Consider the following 23,027-nt stretch of genomic DNA (forward strand, 5'->3'; position numbering starts at 1 on the left):
CAAGAATACAGATTTCTTTTTAAGCTTTTAAAGTTCATTTCCTTTGACAGATTTTCTTTTTTGAGAGAGAGGGGATCAGGGTAGCCTCAACAAGGTCTCACACCATGATCCTTACCCAACCTTTCCACTAGCCAGGATCACGGGTACACACGTGTGCCCTGAGTGTACACCAAGCCCCGATCTTCCATATGACTTTCAGCATTGCAGTGTGTCACACTAGCACTAAACCACTACAGCTGGGCCCAGACTGTATTTTTAGATATGCTTTGAATAGTTTATCCATTTGAATATCATGTAAATGTCAACTCACACAGAATACTGGTGGTACATTTATAGTGCTTAGAGCATAATTTTACAACTTTAAAACTATTATGGGATCTAACCAGCATTTGGTATTGTTATGATGTCTTCATTCCTTTTCGTACACTTGACTGTCTTGTTTAAGGCCTAAGCTCACATGCCCAGGAGCTCAGGAGGAAATCATTCTCCATTTCAACAGTCTGGGAGAAAATGATTTGAACACAGAAGTTGATGGAAAGCTGCCTTCACTGTCACAAAACCCACTTAATTTCATTGAAGATGGGAGTTGTTCAGTAAAGATGCAGACTAGTCAGTGCTTGCCAAGACTGGAACATCCTAAAATGTATCAAAAATGGGATAATTAAAGAGAAGAGAGCCACCAAAATGACCCCAATGCCAGCAGCTAAGCCAAACCCCTAGGGGCCGTAGGTTGGCCAACTCTATTCTGTAAGATCAAATAAAACTTTAGTGGAAATGTATTTACTTATCATTTCAAATATGTCACTCAGAAAAAATACAGCAGCTAAAATATACTTTAAACACATTAACAAATTAATGAGGTATTATTTGGGTTTCATATTTAAGAGTTTCATGATTCACTGCTTCAGTGTAATATTTAGTACAACCCTGTGACCCAGTTTTGAATAAGGAAGATGGAGTCCTTCAAGAATTGGAGTCAAGACATGCATTTTGTGCAAGTCACTTCTGTCTCTAGGAAAAGATTACTCAAAAAACCTCCCTTTGAATAGCCACATTTCTGTCTTGTGCTAATCATTTGTAAAACAATCCAACACAGATTTGTGATAATGACAATGATGGTGGTGGTGATGAGATGAGGGAACTTTAAAAACATTTGTGGAAAATAGAGTTAAAATGTGAGTTACCTTGGCAAACACACAAAAAAATTTAAATCCATGCATAGTATTTTCATGATACACATTTTCCATTGTATTTTTGAACACCTCTCATATCTGCCACCATTTGTCCAGGGCTTACCATGTACAGGACACTGTGTCTGGACCTGTCCACACTGTCTCCTTGGGTGTGTATGTCACCACAAGCAGAGAGGCGTGAGTTTAAGCCACCAGGTCCAGGACTTGAGCCGCGGTTGACTACATGGGAGCCCAGCGACATAGCCATTACGCTAACTGTGGGTCCCTTGGTTTTCTTTCAAGTTATTGGTGGGTTCGACAATTTGTTTAAAAAAATTTTTTTAATTGAAATGTAAACTTTTCTCCCTTCCTGACCCCTTTGCAATTGGAAAATGTTTGTGAGCATTCTTATTTTGTGACAGAATGGTTATTTGCATAAGTTCAATAATACCATAGTATCTGTGCCTTGCATCAGAAATTGAATTCTTATGGGTTTTGTGCAAATAACAGACCAAATTGAGATTATCCTAATTTTTTTTGGCGGGGGGAGGTTGGGTGGGGGCAAGTTAGTTAGTTTATACCTTTCTTTGGTAAAAGGGGGACTAGCGAGAGAAAAAAATGTTTAAGAAAATTACAGTGCACTTGTCACTAGATTCTAGCTGTGTCCATATTTTTAGTTTAAGATCTTTTTGAATCAAAATGTGAAAAAAAAAAGTTTAGAATGGAAGGGAGGGAGGGGAAAGGAGAAGGAAAGGACAAGTAAAAGTATACTTGACTGACAAAAAAATGAGAAGCTATTTGCTGATGATAATGTATACAGTAATATTTTTGTCTTGACTGACATGCATGGTATTTGTGCTCAAAAAAGAAAACTGTAAAGATATGTAATTGTAAGTAAATTTTAAAAATTAAAAAATAAAAAACAATTTAAAAAAAAAAGAATCATTGAATCCTGGCATCAAGGATAGAAATTAGGAAGTGTGACCCACTGCCCCTGACTCTGTCAAAGATAAGCATGATCAAGACTCAGTGTGCATGGCCACCATGGGGGACAGGGCAAGGAGGAACCCCTCCACCAATACACACAAAACCTAAGTCTGCAGAGGTAGAGGCAATGCAGGAACAAATGGGCCTGGAATCAGAAAAGGCAGAGGCAGAGCAGGGAGTTAGGAGGGTTATGACTTGCTCTTGGGGAGATCTTCTGGCCGCAAAATAGGCAGCTGGACTCCACTTCTGCCGTCACATGGTGGACACTTGGGGAGCCTGCCACTGTATCACAACAGGGGCAAGAAGGACCTAGGTGGATCTCACAGTACCCTCATAGACCAGAGGCCCAGGTTAACGTGTGTCCCTGTACAGGACTCACATGTCTCAGGACCCACAGGGCTCAGCATGGGTGGCACCTCATCGTTGGCTAATACAGAAACACCATGCAGGTGTTGTCAGGAACAAAGGTGTCAAAGAGGCAATGTGCTGTTTCCCAGACATGTATTAGTCCGTTACTGCATTACTATTAGAAATTCCCAAGACTGACTGATTTATAAAGAAAGAGTTTTATTCAGCTTATGGTTTGAAGGTCTGGGGTCCAGGAGCCAACTTCTGGTGAGGCTACAATATGGCAGAGGGCCAGATCTTCAGCAGAGCAGCTGTCCATAAGTTTCTATCTGCTCTGGTCTCCCTTCTCCTCATAAACCCACCAGGACTCAATCACAGGGGCCCCACCCCCATGACCGCATCACACCCTGGGACACATGAAGGGATTAAGTTTTCACTTAACACTTTTACAATACAACCAAGCCCCAACACATTAGAGGAGAGGGAGACAACAAAACCACAGCAGGAAGGCTTTAGTTTTCACATAAATTTGAAAGTGACATTGAGCCAAGAGGCAGTAAAGATGTGTTGGAATCTAGCTAGTGGTCCAAAGCCCCAGGTCCCTCTGCAGCCCATCCTATCTGTAACTGCAATGTCAGGAAAATAAGCTGTAGGGAAGCTCTCGCAGGGCCAGGAGGGCTCAAACATGAGAAACCAGCTGAAACTAAACACATAGAGAAAGACTCTCAGAGGTGGGAAAAATGGTATTTAGCCTGAGCAGAAAGCTAGGCAAGGGAGGAGAGGACAGAGAAGCCATGTCCAGATCCACAGGCTTAGGAAGAAAGGTAGAACCTGAGAAAGGGATGAGAGGATGAAGAAGGGGGGTATGAGGGACTGGGGCTTCTGGATTACAACTCCACTCCCCACCATATGAGAGCAGAAGCCTAGGGCCCTGGACACTGTTAGCTACAGGGGGTTCACACATTGTAGATGGGAGAACCTGTTCCTTAGCCAAGCCTCTGAGCTGTAACCCCACCACACACAAACATATACGCCACTTCCATCACTACCAGTGAAAGTCAATGCTGATGCAGGATCCTTTTCCCATGAAGGCTGTGCCCAGGCCAAGATGGCACACATTGCTACAATGCTGGGACTTGGGTTCAATAACCAACCAGTCCAAACTAAAGGCTGGGCATGATAGCATGTACCTGTAATCCCTGCAATTTAGAAGGCAAGACAAGAGGATTGTAAGCTCAAGACCAACCTGGGTGACATAGTGAGATCCTGTCTAAAAAGAGTAGGACCTGGAGGCACATGCCTATAAGTCCTATTGGGAGGCTGAGGCAGGAGACATGGAAAGATTCTGGCTTTTAGTAAAAGGATAAAATAACACACTGCACACAGCCTCAAGATCCAACTCCACACTGTTTCCCAGAGAGCCACCTTCCCTAAATCAACTGGCACATGTGATAAACTCCCATCAGTCAGCACTGATAGGTTTTTCTGGGAGACCAAAGTCTTCACTGTATATAATTCACCTCTTTGTTGTAATACAACAACATAGCTCATAGCTGCACCACTTAGCTTGCAAGGAAAAAGTGTTTTGTAAATTATATTGGATCACTGGAAAAGTCATGATGTATTTTTTTTCTATGCAAAAATGCATCATGACTTTTTCTGACAACCCAATATCTTGATGTCTCATCCTGTCAATGTTTCTGCTGGAAATTTACTGCTTTTCTGCATCGATGGATGAAGCAGCCTTCTCTTAGTTTACTTGCCTTTAAAAGTTGTCTTCACCCCTGTGATTTGATTTTTAATGAGCAGCGAGACTAATCTCATGCAGACATCAGTCACTTCAGTACCTTGCCAGCTTCTTTGCCTCATCTCTGTCTTCCAGGGCAGGACTCATCATCTCAGAGAGTCTGGGAAAATGCCATTAAAAGCCTTTTGTGCCAAGTTCTTCTTTCACAGTTCTGAGCATAAAAGGCATTTCGGAATCTTTGGTCAAATTTTATTTTTTTGTTTAACTCAATGCTGGACACTTAGAAGTGCAGGCCTTCTAGGTCCCAGAGCATCCATCAGCAGGGTTTATTTTCTTAGTGGGAAGGTGGGATTTGCTTCCAAAACCCAAAGCACAGAGGTTTTAAGCCAAACAAAATGCCATCAAATCAGCCACTTAGAAAACACTCACATGTTAACGGCAGGATCCTAAAGACGTCAACTCTTATTTTTTAAAATTGTAGATTCTATTTCTTACCCCACGATGCTTCAGCTCCTTTTCTTTTCAAGATGAAAGTTCGTCATCAGAGCCAGTTGGCCCCCTGAACATATTTCTGGTGTCTGGAAATAGGATAACTTACAGGGACCAAAAGAATTATTTTCTCTAGCTAACCTCATAAAATGCAGATTGCTCATGCCAATCATAGATTTTTAAAATTCATATCTGTAAATTCATGCCCGTGATAGAACCAACAATACTTATATTTCTTTGAGATTGAAGCCATATTAAGAAGGCAAGTCATTGTTTGCTATACTATATTACATGAAGTTGTCAGACCAAAAATATACAAAGAAATAAAAATTACAGTGGAGAAGAGCACAAAGGTACAAAAGCGTCGATCTCTCTCTACACCGAAATCTCATTCCAACCTCCTGCCAAATGCTTTGGAACTACCACACCGTCAAAAAAGACCTGTCTCCATTACTAACTGTGACCATCAAAGCAGAGCCCCTGTGGCCTTCATTTTTCATGAGGTTCACTGGGTTGGTAACTATGAAGGCTCTGCTTCACTCTCATCTCAATGGTTGCAGGATTCCAAAGTTAGCACTGTAGAATTCCAGAGGCACGTCACCTCCAATTCATCAACACACAGTCCTGGATTCTAAACACTCCTGTACTTAACAGAAACAGGAATGAAGAGAAAGAGAAGGTAGAATAAGGAAAACATTATTCTGAAGAAATTCACTTTAGACTCATGAGACAACAGCTGATCCTGGACTCTTCCAGTCCTCTCATCAATAGGAAAGTAGGTCTTCGAGGAACTTGCACATGGTACTAGGCCTGACGCAGCAGCCATTATGTCCAATATCTATAATATTCAACTCTCTTATATGGTAAAGAGGGAAAAATAATCTTGAAAAGAAACAAGGGCTCAAACAACTCATGTGGAAAAAGTCTTTCCCCCTTGTCATGATTTCCTTTGTCATTTCAACTGGCAATTGTTCCAGGTTTTGTTTTTGTCATCCCAAAGAAATCCTGTCTAATATTGCCATTTGGAAAGGGAATGAATATGTCATAACTGGGAGGGGGCACTTTATAAACATGATGCAGACATTCCATCTTCTATACATAACCAAAGGATAACATTTAGTGCCATTTTTAATAAATCTGTTCCAGATCTTGCCAACAGTAGGAAATGAAATAAAACAGTTTTTAATACAAAAGAAAAACTTCTCCTTCTTGGATACCAATGGTAATTTATAGTCAAACTCCCTGATCCAACATGCTCAGGCTTGAGGCAATTACTGGTAAAAATTGACTGAAGCAGAAACCCTTTAAAATAATGCATACGCCTTAAAACTTTATTTCAACTTACAGCTGTGGTGACCACACCTCATGGTTTAACCTGTGAATAGGCACAAATGATTCTTTGAATAAGTGTCTACTAACTGGAATTCCCTGTAGACCTCTACTTAGGAACCATTCCAATAACATGATCTGGTTTCCAAACTCAGTTTCTTTGAAGTCAAACAAGAACTGAAGACACTTTCAAAGGGTAGAATCCTTCCAGTTATTGCAATATTCCTCATCTTTTATAGTTGTCAGAATCTACTGACATTAACAAAAACGTTTATAAAACACTGAGGTTTAGTTTATAAAATATTTAGGTACCATTTCATTAAATTACACAATTCCAATAAGAGGTGCAATTGGCACATGGAGGTTTAATGTGGAAGTGCTCAACTCAATAAGGAGCAGATAAGGACAAATGTCTTAGTTGAGAGTGACCTAACTGCCTATTGGTGCTCAGCAAGCCACTGGATGAGGTGTGTTTTACGTCAATTACATGGTTCTATCGAATACAGAGAGTAACACAGGGAGTCAGTAACATGGAAGCTATTTATAAAAACTCCTGGACTTAAAATATTTAAGCACATCCTACAAAAGAGTTAATTTTCTTAAAGGCTCATGTATTTTTTTTGTTTTTTTTTAATATTTTTTATTTTAATTTATTTTATACATTCAATCACATGTTACTTAACTTGCAAAGTTAATATTCCAACACATGTACATTTCTCACCAGTCCAATTAATACTATAAAATTATCTTCAATAGATAATAACCCATTTGTTTGTCTCATAAATGACTTGCCTCTCTCTTTTTTCTCTAAATGTCCTTTCTCAGACTCTACTCCCTCACCTACCCTCAGTCCACACTAAATCTGGTATTTTCAACCATTAACTGTGTTTCTATATCCTTCAGTCATTCAATTTCAGCCATAGAGTGGGGACACTCAGTATATATTAAGTGGAGACATACAATGTCTCTCCTTCATAGCCTGGCTTGCTTCACTCAGCAGTAAACCCTCCATATTCACCTACTTTTTGTCAAAAGTCAGGGTCTTGTTTTTTTGTTTTTTTTTTTTCTTTTTTTTTGGAGAGATTTTCACTGTAGGGCGCGTGCGCTCGCCAGACAGACAGAGAGAGACATAGAGACAGAAAGCGAGAAATCACCCCCCGGGGGGGGATGGTCACGCCGCAATCCCTTCTCCTCCATTCTCTCTCAGGATCTTGGGCACGCACGCACACGCGCCCGGCGTGAGTTTTAAGCCACCGTGTCCGGGACACGAACCGCGGTCGACTACGTGGGAGTCCAGTGACATAGCCATTACGCTAACTGCTGGTTCCCAGGGTCTTGTTTTTTATGGCTGAGCAGTATTCCATAGAGTATATGTGCCACACTTTTTCAGTCTATTCATCTCTATTCATGGGCAGATTCCATGTCCTCTGTTTGGGTTGATTCCATGTCTTAGCAATTGTGAATGATGCCACAATAAACATCAACATGCAAGCACTTTTATTCAGCCCATTTTAGTATAAGTCCACTTTATTTTTTTTTTAATTTGCCATAGGGTATATATATACTTGCCAAAGTGAGTTAAGGGGGAAATGCAAAAGCACCCTCCAGAGGGAATGGTCTCACCACAATCCCCTCTCTTCCATCCTTTTCTTGGGATTTTGAGTACACATGGACCCAGTGTGTTCGTCAAGCCACTGGGTCCAAGATTCAAACCATGCAGGTGGCTATGTGGGATGCAGCTACCCTAATTACACTACATCTGGCCCTAGTATAAGTCCGCTTTCTACTGCCTTACTATGCCTAGAAATTACCATTTCATACACACATCCCAGATCTTCAGTGGCTTTCAGCTAAATTTCAATATTTAACTTCAGCAGTATTCAGCGCAAATTCTATGACTGAATTTGTTCTAGATCTGGGATGAGGATGGGGTAAGGCTTATCCAAAGTCATGGGTCACAAACTTTTTTTAAGAGAAACAGAAAACAACTGGAAATAGATGAGACAGGTAATAAAAAAGAAACTGATTAAATGTAATCAAGTGCCCATGAATGCTTCACAGTCATCCACAGCCATAGGTAGCTGAGAGGCAGAATGGTCCACGTTGGCTGATTCTACAGATTAGATTACAAACCCTCCCGACACCATGACCTTGAGGTTTATAAGTCACCAACACGATCACTCTCTGCCTACCAAAGGTGGTGGCTCATAAAAGAAGCTCTCCACAAGGAATTTGAGACACTTGCAACCTCACTACACTTCACACCAAATGAAGTAAAATTACACCAATTCCCCTCCCTGTCTGGCTGCTCTCCCTCCCAAACCCTGCATCTCCATCAGAGGAGGTGGGAGAAGGGCCAGAAACAACTCCTTCCAGTCCAGCATGAGTGCCAGGTTCCAGACTGGGCCCCAACAGGTGATTTATGCTTTCCTAACTAGAGGCCTGAATGAAGACCACAACATATATTAAATGAGAGCAAAATTACTCAGATATGAGAAATTTCATGTACCAAGTAAATCTTAGTTCCTTTGTTTTTTCTTTGTATAATATTACATTCCTGCCTCAGCTTGGCCCAGTGCCAGGAAGAATATGAGCACAGTTTCAGAGACCATTCACATGGCATAAATAATCAGTTCCACAGCCATTGAATCCATGTCTACAGGTGGAGAAACCAATGGGTTCAGAAAAATCAATGGCTATAGGAATGGCCCCAGTGTGTCCCTGAGTGACCACAAGCATGCCATCCTGAACTACAAAGGCTTCCATCCACTTACCAACTTTTGCTCCATACCCATGCATGTCCCCTCCTGCACCAACCCAAGTGCACTGACCTGGTCACCACCTGATGGCAACTTGAAGTCTCAGACCCAAGTCCCCACGAGCCACCAGGAGACACGTGAAGGTTAGAGGCTCGCACTGGCACAGTCCCAGGAAGCATACCATCTCTCCCAACACTGCCACAGAGAACTCATCAACATCTGTCTCACCCAAGCTCTAGCCATCAACCAAACTGCAAAGAAAGTCAGGCCTTCTGAAACTATTAATGGACATTGCTTCACTCGGACCCTAAGAACTCATGCCAGAGACTAGCCACGTAGATAGCATCACAGTGAAGAGTTTGTTCCCAGAAGTGGCATTCCTCTTCACATGTTAAATCCCTGGGTCAGATGCCAAGTGTCCCCTTCTGGAGATGTCACTCACCAATGCAGGCATGGACCCTCACAGACAGCTGCGTCCTTAGGATGATGCTGTGCTTCTTGCCCCGCCTAACGAAGACAGGAGACAAAACGCTGGTGTCAGAGGAGTCAAGAAGACACCTGTCAATAAACATAAATCAATCTGAAAGTCTGACACACCCACCTGACAGGGCCCTAATGGAACAAGAAGCTTTTCTAAAATAACATGACATCATGGGGCTTTAAGGAAATAAAACAAAGTGTGACTTTGTAGGACTGGTACAAGCATTTTATCACCAAATCCCATCAACTTGTTCCATCCACAGTTCGCACATAGTCATGCTTGACCATTTTGGGAAATTTTTAAATCTGTGCCCATGAAGTGAAATCCCTGGAATGTAACAAACACAAATGCACTTGCTCCTTCCCATGGTTATATGAGTGTGAGTGTGTGTGTGTGTGTGTGTGTGTGTGAGTACACATATATATGTGTCTATTTGTATATATAAAATACATATTTGTATGATCACATGTATATATATATAAATTCTATTTTATATAAATATACTGTATGTTTACATAAATATATAAATGTATACATATATATAAAATAACCTATGAATACACACACTGTTTTTCCTTTGGATATAAGAAAAGGAAACACATCATGGGGTGATAAGGAAAAGCTATTTTGCTGTGTGCCCATTCTATCCTGTTAAATCGCTTTTCTTTTGCACTCTTACAAGAAGATGGGAGTTCACCAAGATGACTTAAAGGCTATCAATTATCAGAAATGCTGATTTACACCATACTGTCTTGCCTTTGTTTCCTTCTCACTTTATTTCTTATAAAGAAAATAAGAAACAGATGAGCCTCCCCTAATTCTTTTTTACTAGGGGTTTCTGTTATAGGATGTGTGTGCTTGCCAGAGAGACAGAAAGTGAGAACTTGGCCTCCAGGGAGGATGGCCACACTACAATTCCTTCTCCCTCAGCATGAGGTTTAAGCCACCATGTCCGGGACTCAAACCATGGTTGACAACATGGGAGTCCAGCAATGTAACCATTATGCCATCTGCTGGTCCCAAGCCTCCCCCAATTCTACTTCTACTAGGGCCCATCCCACTTTACACAGAAAAGGACTAAAGCCCAGAACAGGTGATAGAAGGAAATAAATAGGAGAAAACATGAGTCCTGGCTATACAGAGGTAGGAAAGGCTTTAAGAAAAGAGGAAACCAGTGGGCTTCCTTCTCCCATCCTTGTCTCTTCCCACCATGGCTTCATTTGTTACAGAATCTGGTGGGGCTTTCATCCTTCCTGGTTTTGTGGCTATGTTAGAAGGAAAGGGACATAGATCTCAGGCACACTGTTACTAGGTCGTCAGAAAAGTCATGGTGTATTTTTCTGTTTTTCTATGCAAAAATACATCATGACTTTCCTGATGACCCAATGGTATAATTACAAATTCACGGTAATAACTACACCCATGACATTTTTTTATTCTTGAGACCAGGTAAGATGGGGAAGTATAACTTTTAAAAATGTTTTTTGGGGACCAGCAATTGGCGTAATGGCTATGTCACTGGAATCCCATGTAGTCGACCGTGGTTCATGTCCCGGACCGGGGGGCTTAAACTCACGATGGTCGCATGTGCGTGCGTGCCCAAGATCCCGAGAATGGAGGAGAAAGGAGTGCAGCGTGGCCATCGCCCCGGGGGGTGATTTCTCGCTTTCTATCTCTCTGTCTCTCTCTGGCGAGCGCACGTGCCCTATAGCAAAAACCTCTCAAAAAAAAGAAAAAAAAGGTTCTTTGACTCTTAAAGAGAAGGGAAAAGAAGCTGCATAGTCCTAGAAAAGTATACAATAACCTGGAGCCTGCCAGTTTTGTGTACACAGAAAATCAAACCTCTCCATTTTATCTCATTTGTGAATTTGAATTTTCTATGTGCAAAGTACCAGTTTCAAAAAACTTACAATAAATACATACCTCCCAATCCATCTATCCATCTGAAGGAGATACGGATTTCTATAAAGCTTTGTTCCAAAAAAAATTAAAATAAAAATTAAAAAAATTTTTAAAACCTCTCTTGAAAATCCTGATGTTGGGACCAGCAGTTAGAGTAATGGCTATGTCACTGAACTCCCATGTAGTCAACCGCGGTTCGAGTCCCGGACCTGGTGGCTTAAACTCATGCTGGGCGCATGTGCGTGCGTGCTTGCGTGCCCAAGATCCCGAGAGGAGAATGGAAGAGAAGGGATTGCGGCATGACCATCCCCTCTGGGGGATAATTTCTCGCTTTCTGTCTCTCTGTCTGTCTCTGTCTTTCTGGTGAGCACAAAAACCTCTCCAAAAAAGAAAAAGAAAATCCTGATGTTGACCCTCCTTCAACTCTTGTGGTCACACTAGAATAAAATTTCAATCAAGCACAATGAATTGAATTACTGAACACCCTTTTGTTTGAACCTCCAAGAAAAGTGTTCTGGTGGAAGGGCAGCAATTAGACTGTCTCATCCGGAACTGGACAGGGACCAGAAAACCAGCAAATCCCTGATGGCGACCAAGCCCTAACTATTAAAAACAATAAAACCTAATCCTCCAATCTCAAGGGTGTTCAGTAACTCACATCACCAGCAGTTATAAGTTGATGATAACTGTCAAATAACAGTAGACAAAGTAAGTGCTATAGAGACCTAGAGAGTGACAAAGCATTAGACAACCAGGGAAAAGTCAAGTTCAGGAGAATTTCAGAAAGGAGTCATGGATAGCCCCCACTTTTATCTTCAAACAACTGCAAAGTTACGTCTTGATTTAGTTCTTATTTTCCCACAGAATTCTCGAGACCTATAGCAAACCTGTAGGGTGGTTTTTCTAGAATCCCAAGCCTCTGTGCTTTGGCTTTTTTTTTTTTTTTAACTTTTATTTTCATGTGCTAGATGTTTTAAATCCTTTATACAGATTTAGTCTTTACAAAACTCCTATGAGGTATATAACACTATTGTCCTTTAAAGATAAGGAAAACAGACACAGAAAGGTTGAGCAGCCCTTCTAGCTGAAGTCACACCTCTAAGAAAGTAACTGAGCTTGGACTCAGTCCAGGCAGGACTCAACCCTGCATCTGTGTCCATCACTTCCTGACGGCCACTTCCCAGACGGGTGTTCCTTCATTCATTCCACATTTCCTGGCACCTTCTGCAGGCTGGACTCTATGAGGCACACAAAGTTTATGCTGCCTTAAGACAGCCACATAAAAGTCCTCCCTGCACTTCCAGCCTGCTGGCCTGCCCTGCAGATTTCAGACTCAAGGCTATAACCTCAGTTCCTACCTGACTTTGCAGCCTGCAGCCCACGCTGCTTTCAGATTTGCCAGTCCCCATAATCGCACAAGCCAATTTCTTCCAAACAAATCTCTCTAGATATATTGATTGGTTCATAGTGGTTCTATTTTTCTGGAGAACACTGAAAGCAAACTCTGGACCTTCCACATTCTAACAATGAAACCAGGTGAGAGGCCATCAGTGGCAACTCACCATAAACACATTAGTAATCCTTTTCTCCAATACTAGAGATCTTCACAAAGTTCATGGAAAATGTACATTATGGAGAAACTATGCATGGAATTCAATTCTTTTTTGCACCAAAATAAACTCATACTTTAACTCCATTTCTCCCAGACTTTTGGAAGCCACCTCGTATTGGCATTCTGGGTGGATTTCAGAGCTGCCACTCCTTCATCCCCCTTTTTAGCAATAGAGGGGAACGGGAATGCACAAGTCCCAGAATCCAGTGACCCAGAAGGCACAGGCAGCTTAGTTTGACCTGAAATTCCCCAGAGAGACTCAGATTCCTTTCCTATCAGTGCAGGCTCTGCCAGGGAAACATTGTCAGCCTCCAAGTCCAGCCACTCTCCCGCACAGGCAGCCACCTCCAGTCAGCTGCCCACGCCCAAGGCCAATGCCACCGAGTGCTGAGGGAACTATCTAAAACAGATGCACAACACAAGGACGTCCCATCAAGGCACATGGGCCAGGGACATGGTGGCACCACCTGCTTAAGAAACTTTCCTGGTTTCTCAGAATACACAAGTTTCTCCTACAATAATAGCTGCGGCCTTCTGAAAAATATCTGGTTTAACAAACTAAGACTCACAGAAACCTGTTTTAGTTCTTTCCTGGTCTCTGAAGGGAACGTTTTTATAAGAATAACATATAAAGGCCTTTGTGACGATGAGAATAAGTGCTTATGTGATTCCATTGTGCAGTATAAAGCCTTAGGCCTCATGACTTTTTCCAGCAGCCAACAGTAGATTGAGGCCCCCAGATATTCTTCCACTCAGATTAGAATTAAACTATGATTTCAGTCAAGAGTCTGTTTGAATCAAATATGTGTTTGACTCTCTGGCAGAAGGAGGGACTAGGGCCCCTCATCAGTTGGTCCAGGAATAAAAAATTCTTCTGGAGCTGTAGGCCCAACCAGTCTGCTGTCTCGGGAATAAGGAGATGAAGGAGGATTTGAACCAATCATCAGTTAGTAGAAGGATAGTGCTAGCTAAGATTAATTTGCTCAGAAACTCAAAATCTAAGCAATAGAGCCCGCCACTCCATTCATCTCCAGAACTGGTCTCCCCTGGGAAACTGTAGACACATAAAACACACATTCTGAAGCCAGCTGTGTGATCTCGGACAGGCTACTTAACCTCTCTGACCCTCACCTTCCTTGTCTGTAAAATGGAATGAAAACAATGCCCACTTTCTCCTGAGGGTGAAGATTTCATCAGTTAATGCAAGTAACATGCTGTGGACATGCCTGGCATGTGGTAAACCAGATAATGTCAGGCAACATTCTTGTCTATAATATCATTGTTCTTTGTTTCAGCCACTTCCTCTCCCTCTTCCCATTTCTGTCTCAATGCCTGGATAGCTTCTCCCCCTCCGTCTCTCTCTCACTTCATTTTGGTCTGCCTTTTCTTATTCTTCCCACCTCTTTCCTCAATTTAAATTTCCCTTTTCTGCACATTCAAGAATCTACCACAGTGATGTATTTGTTATTATTTGATACGTTCCTGTTCTGCAGCTGAAATTCAAAGAATTTAATAAGTTGCGGCAGCAGGTGGTGTGGAGGTAAAGGCGCTGGATTCCCACATGGCCTACCGCAGTTTGGGTGTTAACTTACTTTCTTACTTACCCTCTCTCTAGACAAATTAAAAAATAACAATAAACAAACATTTTAAAATAATTTAATATTCTTTTTTTCTTTTTTTTAAGAGTTTAACTTTATTGATTTATTTTAAATTTGGCCAGAGAGGGACAGAGTGAGAGTGGGCGAGACAGAAAGAAAGAAAGCCGAAAGCAAGCCACCAGGTCCAGGACTCGAACCACGGTCAGCCATATCAAGTCCAATGCCCTTTACCACCATGACACCTGCTGGCCCCAATATTCTCACTTTTTCAAGGGCTCATCTAATGTTTGCTCCTCCTGTGTGCACCCCTCCCCCTTAGATGCACTGGTCTCTAAGGACTGAGCCACCTCCTTTAACTGGAAGATTTGAGGTGAGGTGTCCAAGATACACAGGGTTCATTGGGAAGTGCCTAGGGCACATGTCCTGTGACCAACGCAAGAAGCCTGGCATGTGAGCAGAGAGGATGGAGAGAAGAGAGTCACCACAGCTCTGCCTCCCAAGCACCTTCTTGGGGAGACCCTGATTTCCTCACCTCCTAGTTTCTCTTCCCTTCTGCTTCAACAAAATCAGAGGCAGGTGGAATGAATGTTCTTTAGCACAAAAGCTGGAACCCTCCCCCTGAATCCCAGCCCCACCTCAATCACCAGCTCAGGATCTCCCTTCCATAGTCACTCTTTTTTTAAAAAAAGACTCAACAAGGTATAATTCAGGTACCACACACCTGTCTTAAGTATATACTTCGCTGAACATTAGTCTATTCGTAGTTGCACAACCATCTCCACAATCTAATTAGCAAACATTGTCACCCCAGAAGAAACTTCATTCCCATTTGCAGTCAGTTTCCATACCCAGTTCTAAGTTGGTACCAAGGTACTCTGTCTCTATAGGTTTGCTTTTTCTGAACATCTTATCAATAAATAGAATACCATATATTTTATTTTGTGTCTGGTGTCTTTCACTTAGCCTATTGTTCTCAAGGCCACCATTACCTCCGCTGTGGAGTAATAGTCCAGTTCCCCCTAAGTAGCCTAAGTATCAACCACCCCAGCCACTCCCTTCTTAGATGGACTCAGAGGCATGAAGAGCCAAAGTGGCCAGGTGTCAGTCTTAGCTTCCAGTTTGATGGAACCTTTGCTGTGTCTCCTAGTAGAAGCTGGGTCACTTGCATGCTGCCACCTGGGTGACTGGTTCCTACAGTCAGGTCCTGGTCACCTCCTTACCTTCCTCCTGTGGCTGTCCCTCAACGAGGAGCCCCCAAACTCAGCAGCTCCCTTTCTCCAAGGAATCAACTCCAGCTCCCTGGCCCTTGAGGCTTCTCACCTGCATTGCAGGCCAACATTTCTTACTGGTCATCTCATACGTGAGTGTGCCTTGCCCTCACCTCAGACTAAAAACTCCCTGTTCAAATTGTACCCCCTCCATAACCTTACAACTTCCATAAGTTAGTGCACTACTCACGTTATGGTCAGTCTCCATTCCCTCTTCGTCTCGCTCTTTACAAGCTAGTACTGCATGTCCAGATTCACAGCTCCCTCCACCATGGGTCTACACCCAATCAGCTCACCTTCCTCATCCACCAGGTTAGGTCCAAAAACCCCTTCTTGTCCTCATGGTGGGCCACATCCAACTGCGGCCTCTCTCTCCGAGTTTTCCCACTCACTCCAATCCCTACCCATCATTCCTTGAGTTCCGTGAGGGCTCCTTCTGCGCAGGTCATTTGTCTTCTGGCTCCAACCCACACCTGAGAGCCCAGCACAAATCCTGCTCCCACCTGAAGCCCCTGCTCTCACCTGATGCCACTTACGTTTCTCACACAATCTGGCTCTGGAAGGTATTTCACACCTTTCTGGTTCCACTGCCTATGTAGCAGGACACTTATCCTTGTCTGACTTACTGCATCCTTTCAGGAAGGCCATCTCAGGGAGTGCAGGAGATGTCTCAATTTTAGCTACTCATTGGCATCACCTGGGGGGCTTTAGCAACCACCACTGCCTGGCTAGCCCCAGCGTCTAATGGCATGCATCTGGGCCTGGGCGTGGACGGGACGTGCTAACGCTCCTCAGGTGGTGTCACTAGTATCCAAGATTGCGGTTTCCACCAAAAGCCCACAGCTGGGACAGCTTTTTTCGAAAGTGAGATTCCTGGGCCCCACTCCACCACTCCTGAAGCCAAGCTCTAGAGATCAGCGTGTCCAAGCAGCTCTCTCCCAGGTGTCATGAGGTGGCAACAGGGGCCCTAGGCTGCCCCACCCAGCCCAGCACTGAACTCGCCCCACTGCTCGGCCCAGCACTGAACTTACTTCAGAGGTAAAGGACCCATTTTTCTCCCCACCGTGGCCAGGGCAGGCAGGACTTGGTGATCCGAGTTTGAGTTTTGACAGCGCTGTGAAGGCAGGAGACCCTTCAGCTTTGCACTGACATCTACAAGCCCTCAGCCAACACACCTGCACCCTCAGCTGAAGATGACTGGTGTGAGAGGAAAACAGAGGAACCCTTCCATTCCTCCCTTCACACCCGCACCAGAATCTCTCCTGTAACTGGAAGGTTTTTGTTAGTTGCTTGCTTTGGTTTGGCTTTTCAGATTCAGTAGATTTGCAAACGTATGTTCAGAATACAGTTTAGAGATTTCCCATCCCACCAGTCCTGCACGGAAAAAGAACCTAGGCAAATATGTCAATGGATGAGGTTAACTTTTATTTTAGACTGTAAGACGAGGTCACTACTTACAGTCCTGCAAACCTGGCATTTTGAGATGCAAAGACCTTCTTGAAAATCTGATGAAGGCTGTGAAATGCCCATCTCAAAACTCCCACCAAATGCCTCATACCCACAAATTGTGCAGAAATCTCAGAATGTACACACCCACATGACTCTCTGAGCCCATGAGAAGGTGTCTGAATCAACTCACAGCTGGTCTCAGACCCCTGCATTTCTTAAGCAAGTCCAGCCCTGCAGACAGGCTTCCTCCCAGCTTTCCTATTCTCTCCTGGCTGCACATCCACCTTCATTTCTGAACCCCCATCACCCCACATCCCAAAACATGGCCCAGAGATGGGAAGATTACCAGCCCCTGGGCAGATAAGAGAAAGTGAGCCCCTGGTAAGCAGTGACTATCTGGTATAGGCCAGGAGAGTCATGCTGAAGAAAGGGTCACTCAAAGTCAGGACTGTACTGGTCCTCGCAATGTCCCTGTGACACTGTGCTTCTCAGCTCACTCTAGGTTCAAGCCATGCATCTACCTACTGCACTTTCCACCTACCCAAGGCCACAGGGCTCACCCAAAACCCCACCTTCTTCATGACAGCCCCTGTGGCTGCAGCTCGCATTGGCTTCCTTTTGGGACCACTGGGGACAGTAACAGGCAAAGAGTGTGAGCTCTGGCTCAGCTTGGTCCTGTGGGTGAACTTTCACCTTGGTTTTCTTAACTAAAAATCAAGATCTCAGTGCTCTTGACCTACACAGATCCTTCCAGGTGTAAAATCCATTGATTTCCCTGCCAATGTATATCATCTTTCCAAATTCTGGCTGTAATTATAGCAAGGGCTACTAGTTTCAAGTGTATACTATGCAGTAGGAAATAGCTTCATGTTTTAGGTACATCATCCTATTTCACGGTAGTCCTTCCTTATTCATGGTTTTAGTTACCAGTGGTCAGCCACAGTCCAAAAATATTAACTGGGAAATTCCAGAAATATTCATAAGCTTCAAACTGGGTACTGTGTGAATAATATGATGAAATCTAGCACTGCCTACTTTATCCCACCAGAACGTGGCATCCCATTGTCCAGTATGGTCATGCTGTCTGCACTACCTACCTGTTAGTCATACAGTAGCCATCTCACCTCTCAGATCAAAAAGCCAGGGACCAGCAGTTAGCATAATGGCTATGTCACTGGACTCCCATGTAGTCGACTGTGGTTCACGTCCTGGACCCGGTGGCTTAAAACTCATGCCAGGCGCGTGTCCGTGTGTGCCCAAGATCCTGAGAGGAGAATGGAGGAGAAGGGGTGGTGGCATGGCCATCCCCCCGGGGGGTGATTTCTCGCTTTCTTTCTCTCTCTCTCTCTCTCTCTCTCTCTCTCTGTCTGGCGAGCGCATGTGCCCTATAGCAAAAACCTCTCAAAAAAAAAAAATATATATAGTATACGGGGCCAGCAGGTGGCATGGTGGTAAGGCACTGGACATTCCCACATGGCCGAGCATGGTTCAAGTCCTGGACCTGGTGGCTTGCTTTCTCACTTTCCCTCTCTCTATGTCTAACTCTGGTCAATAATAATAAAAATAAAAAATAATAAATAAATAATTGTTTTTAAAAAAAACAGCATTTTATATATATATATATAGTAGATGCCTGACACTGAAAATAGTATTGAACTATATATATATATATATATATATATAGTAGATGCCTTGAAAAATACCCCCCATGAAAAAGGTGGAGACTAACGTACCTCAAAACACTCCGTGCTGGCAGAAATACAATTCTATTGATCCTATTCATAAGGAATCTGAGGTTTGGAGAAATGAAGCTACATCCTCATGGTCACACAGCTATAAAACTACCTACAAAGCCTGTGTTTTTTGTTTTTTGTTTTTGTTTTTGTTTTTTGGTGGGGGGGAGGTTTTTGCTATAGGGCATGTGCTCGCCGGAAAGACAGAGAGAGACAGAGAGACAGAAAGCAAGAAATCACCCCCAAGGGGGGGATGGCCACGCTGCAATCACTTCTCCTCCATTCTCCTCTCGGGATCTTGGGTACACGCACACATGTGCCCAGTGTGAGTTTAAGTCGCTGGGTCTGGGACTTGAACCACGGTCAACTACATGGGAGTCCAGCGACATAGCCATTACGCTAATTGCTGGTCCCAAGCCCGTGCTTTTATAACAGTGTTCTGTGGTTCCCCTGGGTTACCAGAAGCTAGTCAGGACCCCTGCTCATACAACAAAAGAAATGAAATTGAGTATTACTGTTCTTATTTCATAAGTAAATTTTATTACTGTCCTCATTTTATAACCTACCAGAAGTAAAATGGTCTGTTCAGGGTCGTGCGGCAGCAGGGTCAGGAGTAATAATCCAGCTGCGTTGGGACTTTTGTTGCCACCGTACCATGCCATGCTTGCTAATTTCCCAGGTCTTGGGAGGCCTTGCTCTATTTTAGCATAATAATTGCTTTGTCCTTCCACTTTTGAAGGTCTTTCTCCTCTTCTCTGATTAGCTATAGCCTGAGTGATAGCTCTAAACAAGTGAGTTAATTTTTAGTCTTGGCATAGAGAGCAGGGTAGTGAACACTTAACAAAGAAACACAGTCCTGCAAGGAAGCTCACTCAGAACACTCTGCATGAAAATCACCAACATGTTCACACAGCCTGCCACATGTCTTCACTTGATGGTCATGATGCTAGCAGATATGTTGCTGCAATTTACACCAAGAAATCACTAGATAGAGTACTTCATTGCCATTTTTATACCCCAAAAGAGCAAACTTAACTTGGAAACTATACTTTAACTCCCATGCATGGAAGATATGAGCTTTCAGGCATTTTTGTCAAATGCCACACATCTACGAGAAGACCTAGAAGGGACCCTCAGTGCAAATGGCAGATGTGCCCAGATGCCTCCCAGTTCTATGGGGAGGGCTCAGCCTGCAGGCTGCTTCCAAGTCAGTGCCCAGTGATTTGCTACGTGTTTTCAGTGCTAGATGGTGGTAAATAATCTGGGGATAACGGGGGAGTGGGGGGGCTGCAATGCCAGACTACCACCATCCTGGTATATCTTTCCAATCCAGGCCAAAGACAGACAAGCCATCCCACCAAAAAACAGTAAAGGTGGCTTCTTTACATTCCTTTGGACAAAGAGCAGGTGTCATTCTGAGTATGTTCCAAAGGACAAGGGACAGTCACTATGGATGAAGAGTATTTGAAAGCTCTCTGGGGTGAGTTGGGGGCACACCTCACAAATGAGTAACAACCCAACATCTTATGGAATACATGCGTCTGTGTGCAGTCTGCCGTATTTTGAGTCTCCCCATTCTCGTCTTGACTTAGTTGCTTTTCCTAACATCTCTTGCTGTTAGAGTACAGAAATGGGTTCTAGGCTCCATCTGTGGGATGAACCCACAGCCTAGTGAGAGTTCAGAAGGGAACAAAGTGAGAAAGAAAGAACTAGAATCCGCTGCCTATTTAGGAACACACAGGGGAACTTCCAGCATCTGGATATTAGTGTTGCCAGTGTGAGCTACAGTCCCAGTAATGGATGATGGCAAGGAAGGTGTCTCCCTGGAGCCACCTGCAGGGTGCTGTTTCAACTGGAGGCAGTGTTTTAGACCAGGACCAATGTCTTTGCATGAATAACCTCATGCCTCCAGAGGTACAAGAATACATCCTGGGTGTCTTTGCCCCGAAGCTCTTGAGATGACAGAGTGCAGACTTGGAATTGGTGACACATTTGTCAAACCTGGCTCCACCATCCACTGGGCCCCTAACCTTTCATTGCTTCAAATGAAAACTGGAGACAATAAAATCTAGTCACATGACTATTACTATGAGAATTAACTATTAAACAGAGATACCATTTTTTTTTTCCCATATGGCATGTATGCTCACTGGAGAAAGAGAGAGACACAGACAGAGTGAGGGAAAGTGAGAAATCACACTCTGGGGGGAATGGTCATACTGCAATTCCTTCTTTTCCATTCTCTCAGGATTTTGGTCTTGCACACAGTCGCACCCAGAGTGATTTTCAAGCTGCCAAGTCCAGCACTTCAACCATAATCAGCCATGTGGGAGTCTAGTGCCTTAACCACCACGCCATCTGCCAACCCCCCTCATCCTTTATTTTTATACTGTTATCTAATAGTGCTTTTTCCCCCTGAGATGCCATCATCAAATTCTCCTAGTTTTGATAAGAAAGGGAAAAAAATTAAGACAAGATCTTCAAGCATAATACCATGGAGACATTTTTCAAGTTGACAATAGCCTACTCATAACACTCCTGGGGTCTGTTTGATCAATGAGCCATGAAGGCATCCAATTAGACTATCATCCAGCCTGCATTCTAACATCTTACATAAAGGGATGTCACTGGCAAATACTTGGTAAAAACTGTAGCAATTGAATTTCTCCAAGTCTATCAACCTAATAATGTTAATTTAAAAAATAATGATGAGCAGAATCTGGTGTGACTTGATCATTTTATCCCCTCATGCATGTATAGCTTTTGTTAGTTTCCAAGGTTCCCCCACACACACCCCAGAAGACTACTGCATGACCCTCATAAGTGCTCTGTAGACAAGGAAGGTGTCTTCAGAGAACCTCTACCAAGGACCTTGGTCTTCAAAAATACATTCTAGGGGACCAGCAGTTAACGTAATGGCTATGTTGTTGGACTCTCATGTAGTCTACCACAGTTCGAGTCCCGGATCCGGAGGCTTAAACTCATGCCAGGTGCGTGTGCGTGTGTGCCCAAGATCCTGAGAGGAGAATGGAGGAGAAGGGGTTGCAGCGTGGCCATTCCTCCAGGGGTGATTTCTCGCTTTCTGTCTCTCCGTCTCTCTCTGTCTTCCTGGTGAGTGCAACAAAAACCTCTCCAAAAAAAATAATAATAATACATCCTAGGGTTATACAATCCACTAAGGCAGCAATATTCACTAAGTTCCTGTAACATGATGAAAAAAAACGCTCGATGCTGGGCGCTAAGATGGGCATGATTCTGACAATGACAATAAATTATGAAGGGTATCAAAACAAGGGAAACCCAGACATACAGAAATAAGAGTTCAAAAACAACTAAGCCAATTTAATGACAGGGACAAATCCAGAATTGAAAGTTATCTTCCAGAATTTAAACGGAAATATTGGGCCACAACGGAGTACAGGAAAGGTACATGAGACTGAACTGGTGAAATGGAATTTTATGACTTCTGACTGAAACATTACTGATTTTCTCCTATGCTTTATTTTCCGGATTTAAGGATTTTTGTCTTCTCTTGAGCTACCGATAAGTTCCTGTACCTACTCTTTGAACAGAATCCTAACCTGTTTCCTGGCTTTAAGTCTTAAGCAAAGTACGCTTAACATTTTTTTATTTTGATTTATTAAAGCTAAAACTGCCATTCTTGAAATTTAAAATATATTTTAAAATACCTATTTAATGACCACAGCAAGCTATATAGCCTGAGTCAGGTGCTACTTTATAGTATATTCATTCTACTCACTGAGTTTCACGCCTAACATCAGACTTGTGTTTCATAGATATGTACATATCAGCTGAACTTCTATTGAAAGTAGTTAATTAAGATATTTTGTGAACCAATAAAATCTGGCAGGAAAAGGGGTGGAAAGAATCTGTAGATATCAGAGGCAGTGTGGGAGGAGGATGGTAAATGGCAGAGGGTGAGAAATAGGGGGGAAATATATGTATATTTAAGAAATAAGAAATGGACAGGACCAGCAGTTAGCATAATGGCTGTCGCTGGACTCCCATGTAGTCGACTGCAGTTCGCATCCCGGACCCGGTGGCTTAAAACTCACGCCGGGCGCGTGTGCGTGCATGCCCAAGATCCCAAGAGGAGAATGGAGGAGAAGGGATTGCGGCGTAACCATCTCCC

At 43.2% G+C, this 23,027-nt stretch overlaps 1 protein-coding gene across 1 annotated transcript in view; it reads right to left on the reverse strand.

The window, feature by feature from the left end:
• Nucleotides 1-23,027, reverse strand: part of FHOD3 (formin homology 2 domain containing 3) — a 507,831-nt gene that overhangs the window by 483,571 nt on the left and 1,233 nt on the right. Inside the window, exon 3 of the mRNA XM_006150579.2 lies at nucleotides 9,274-9,338. Within this exon, the coding sequence (XP_006150641.1) occupies nucleotides 9,274-9,338 (65 nt within the window). The remainder of the gene's footprint in view (nucleotides 1-9,273; nucleotides 9,339-23,027) is intronic.

This window comes from Tupaia chinensis, unplaced genomic scaffold (assembly GCF_000334495.1).
Source record: "Tupaia chinensis unplaced genomic scaffold, TupChi_1.0 Scaffold000290_1, whole genome shotgun sequence".
Taxonomy (NCBI): domain Eukaryota; kingdom Metazoa; phylum Chordata; class Mammalia; order Scandentia; family Tupaiidae; genus Tupaia; species Tupaia belangeri.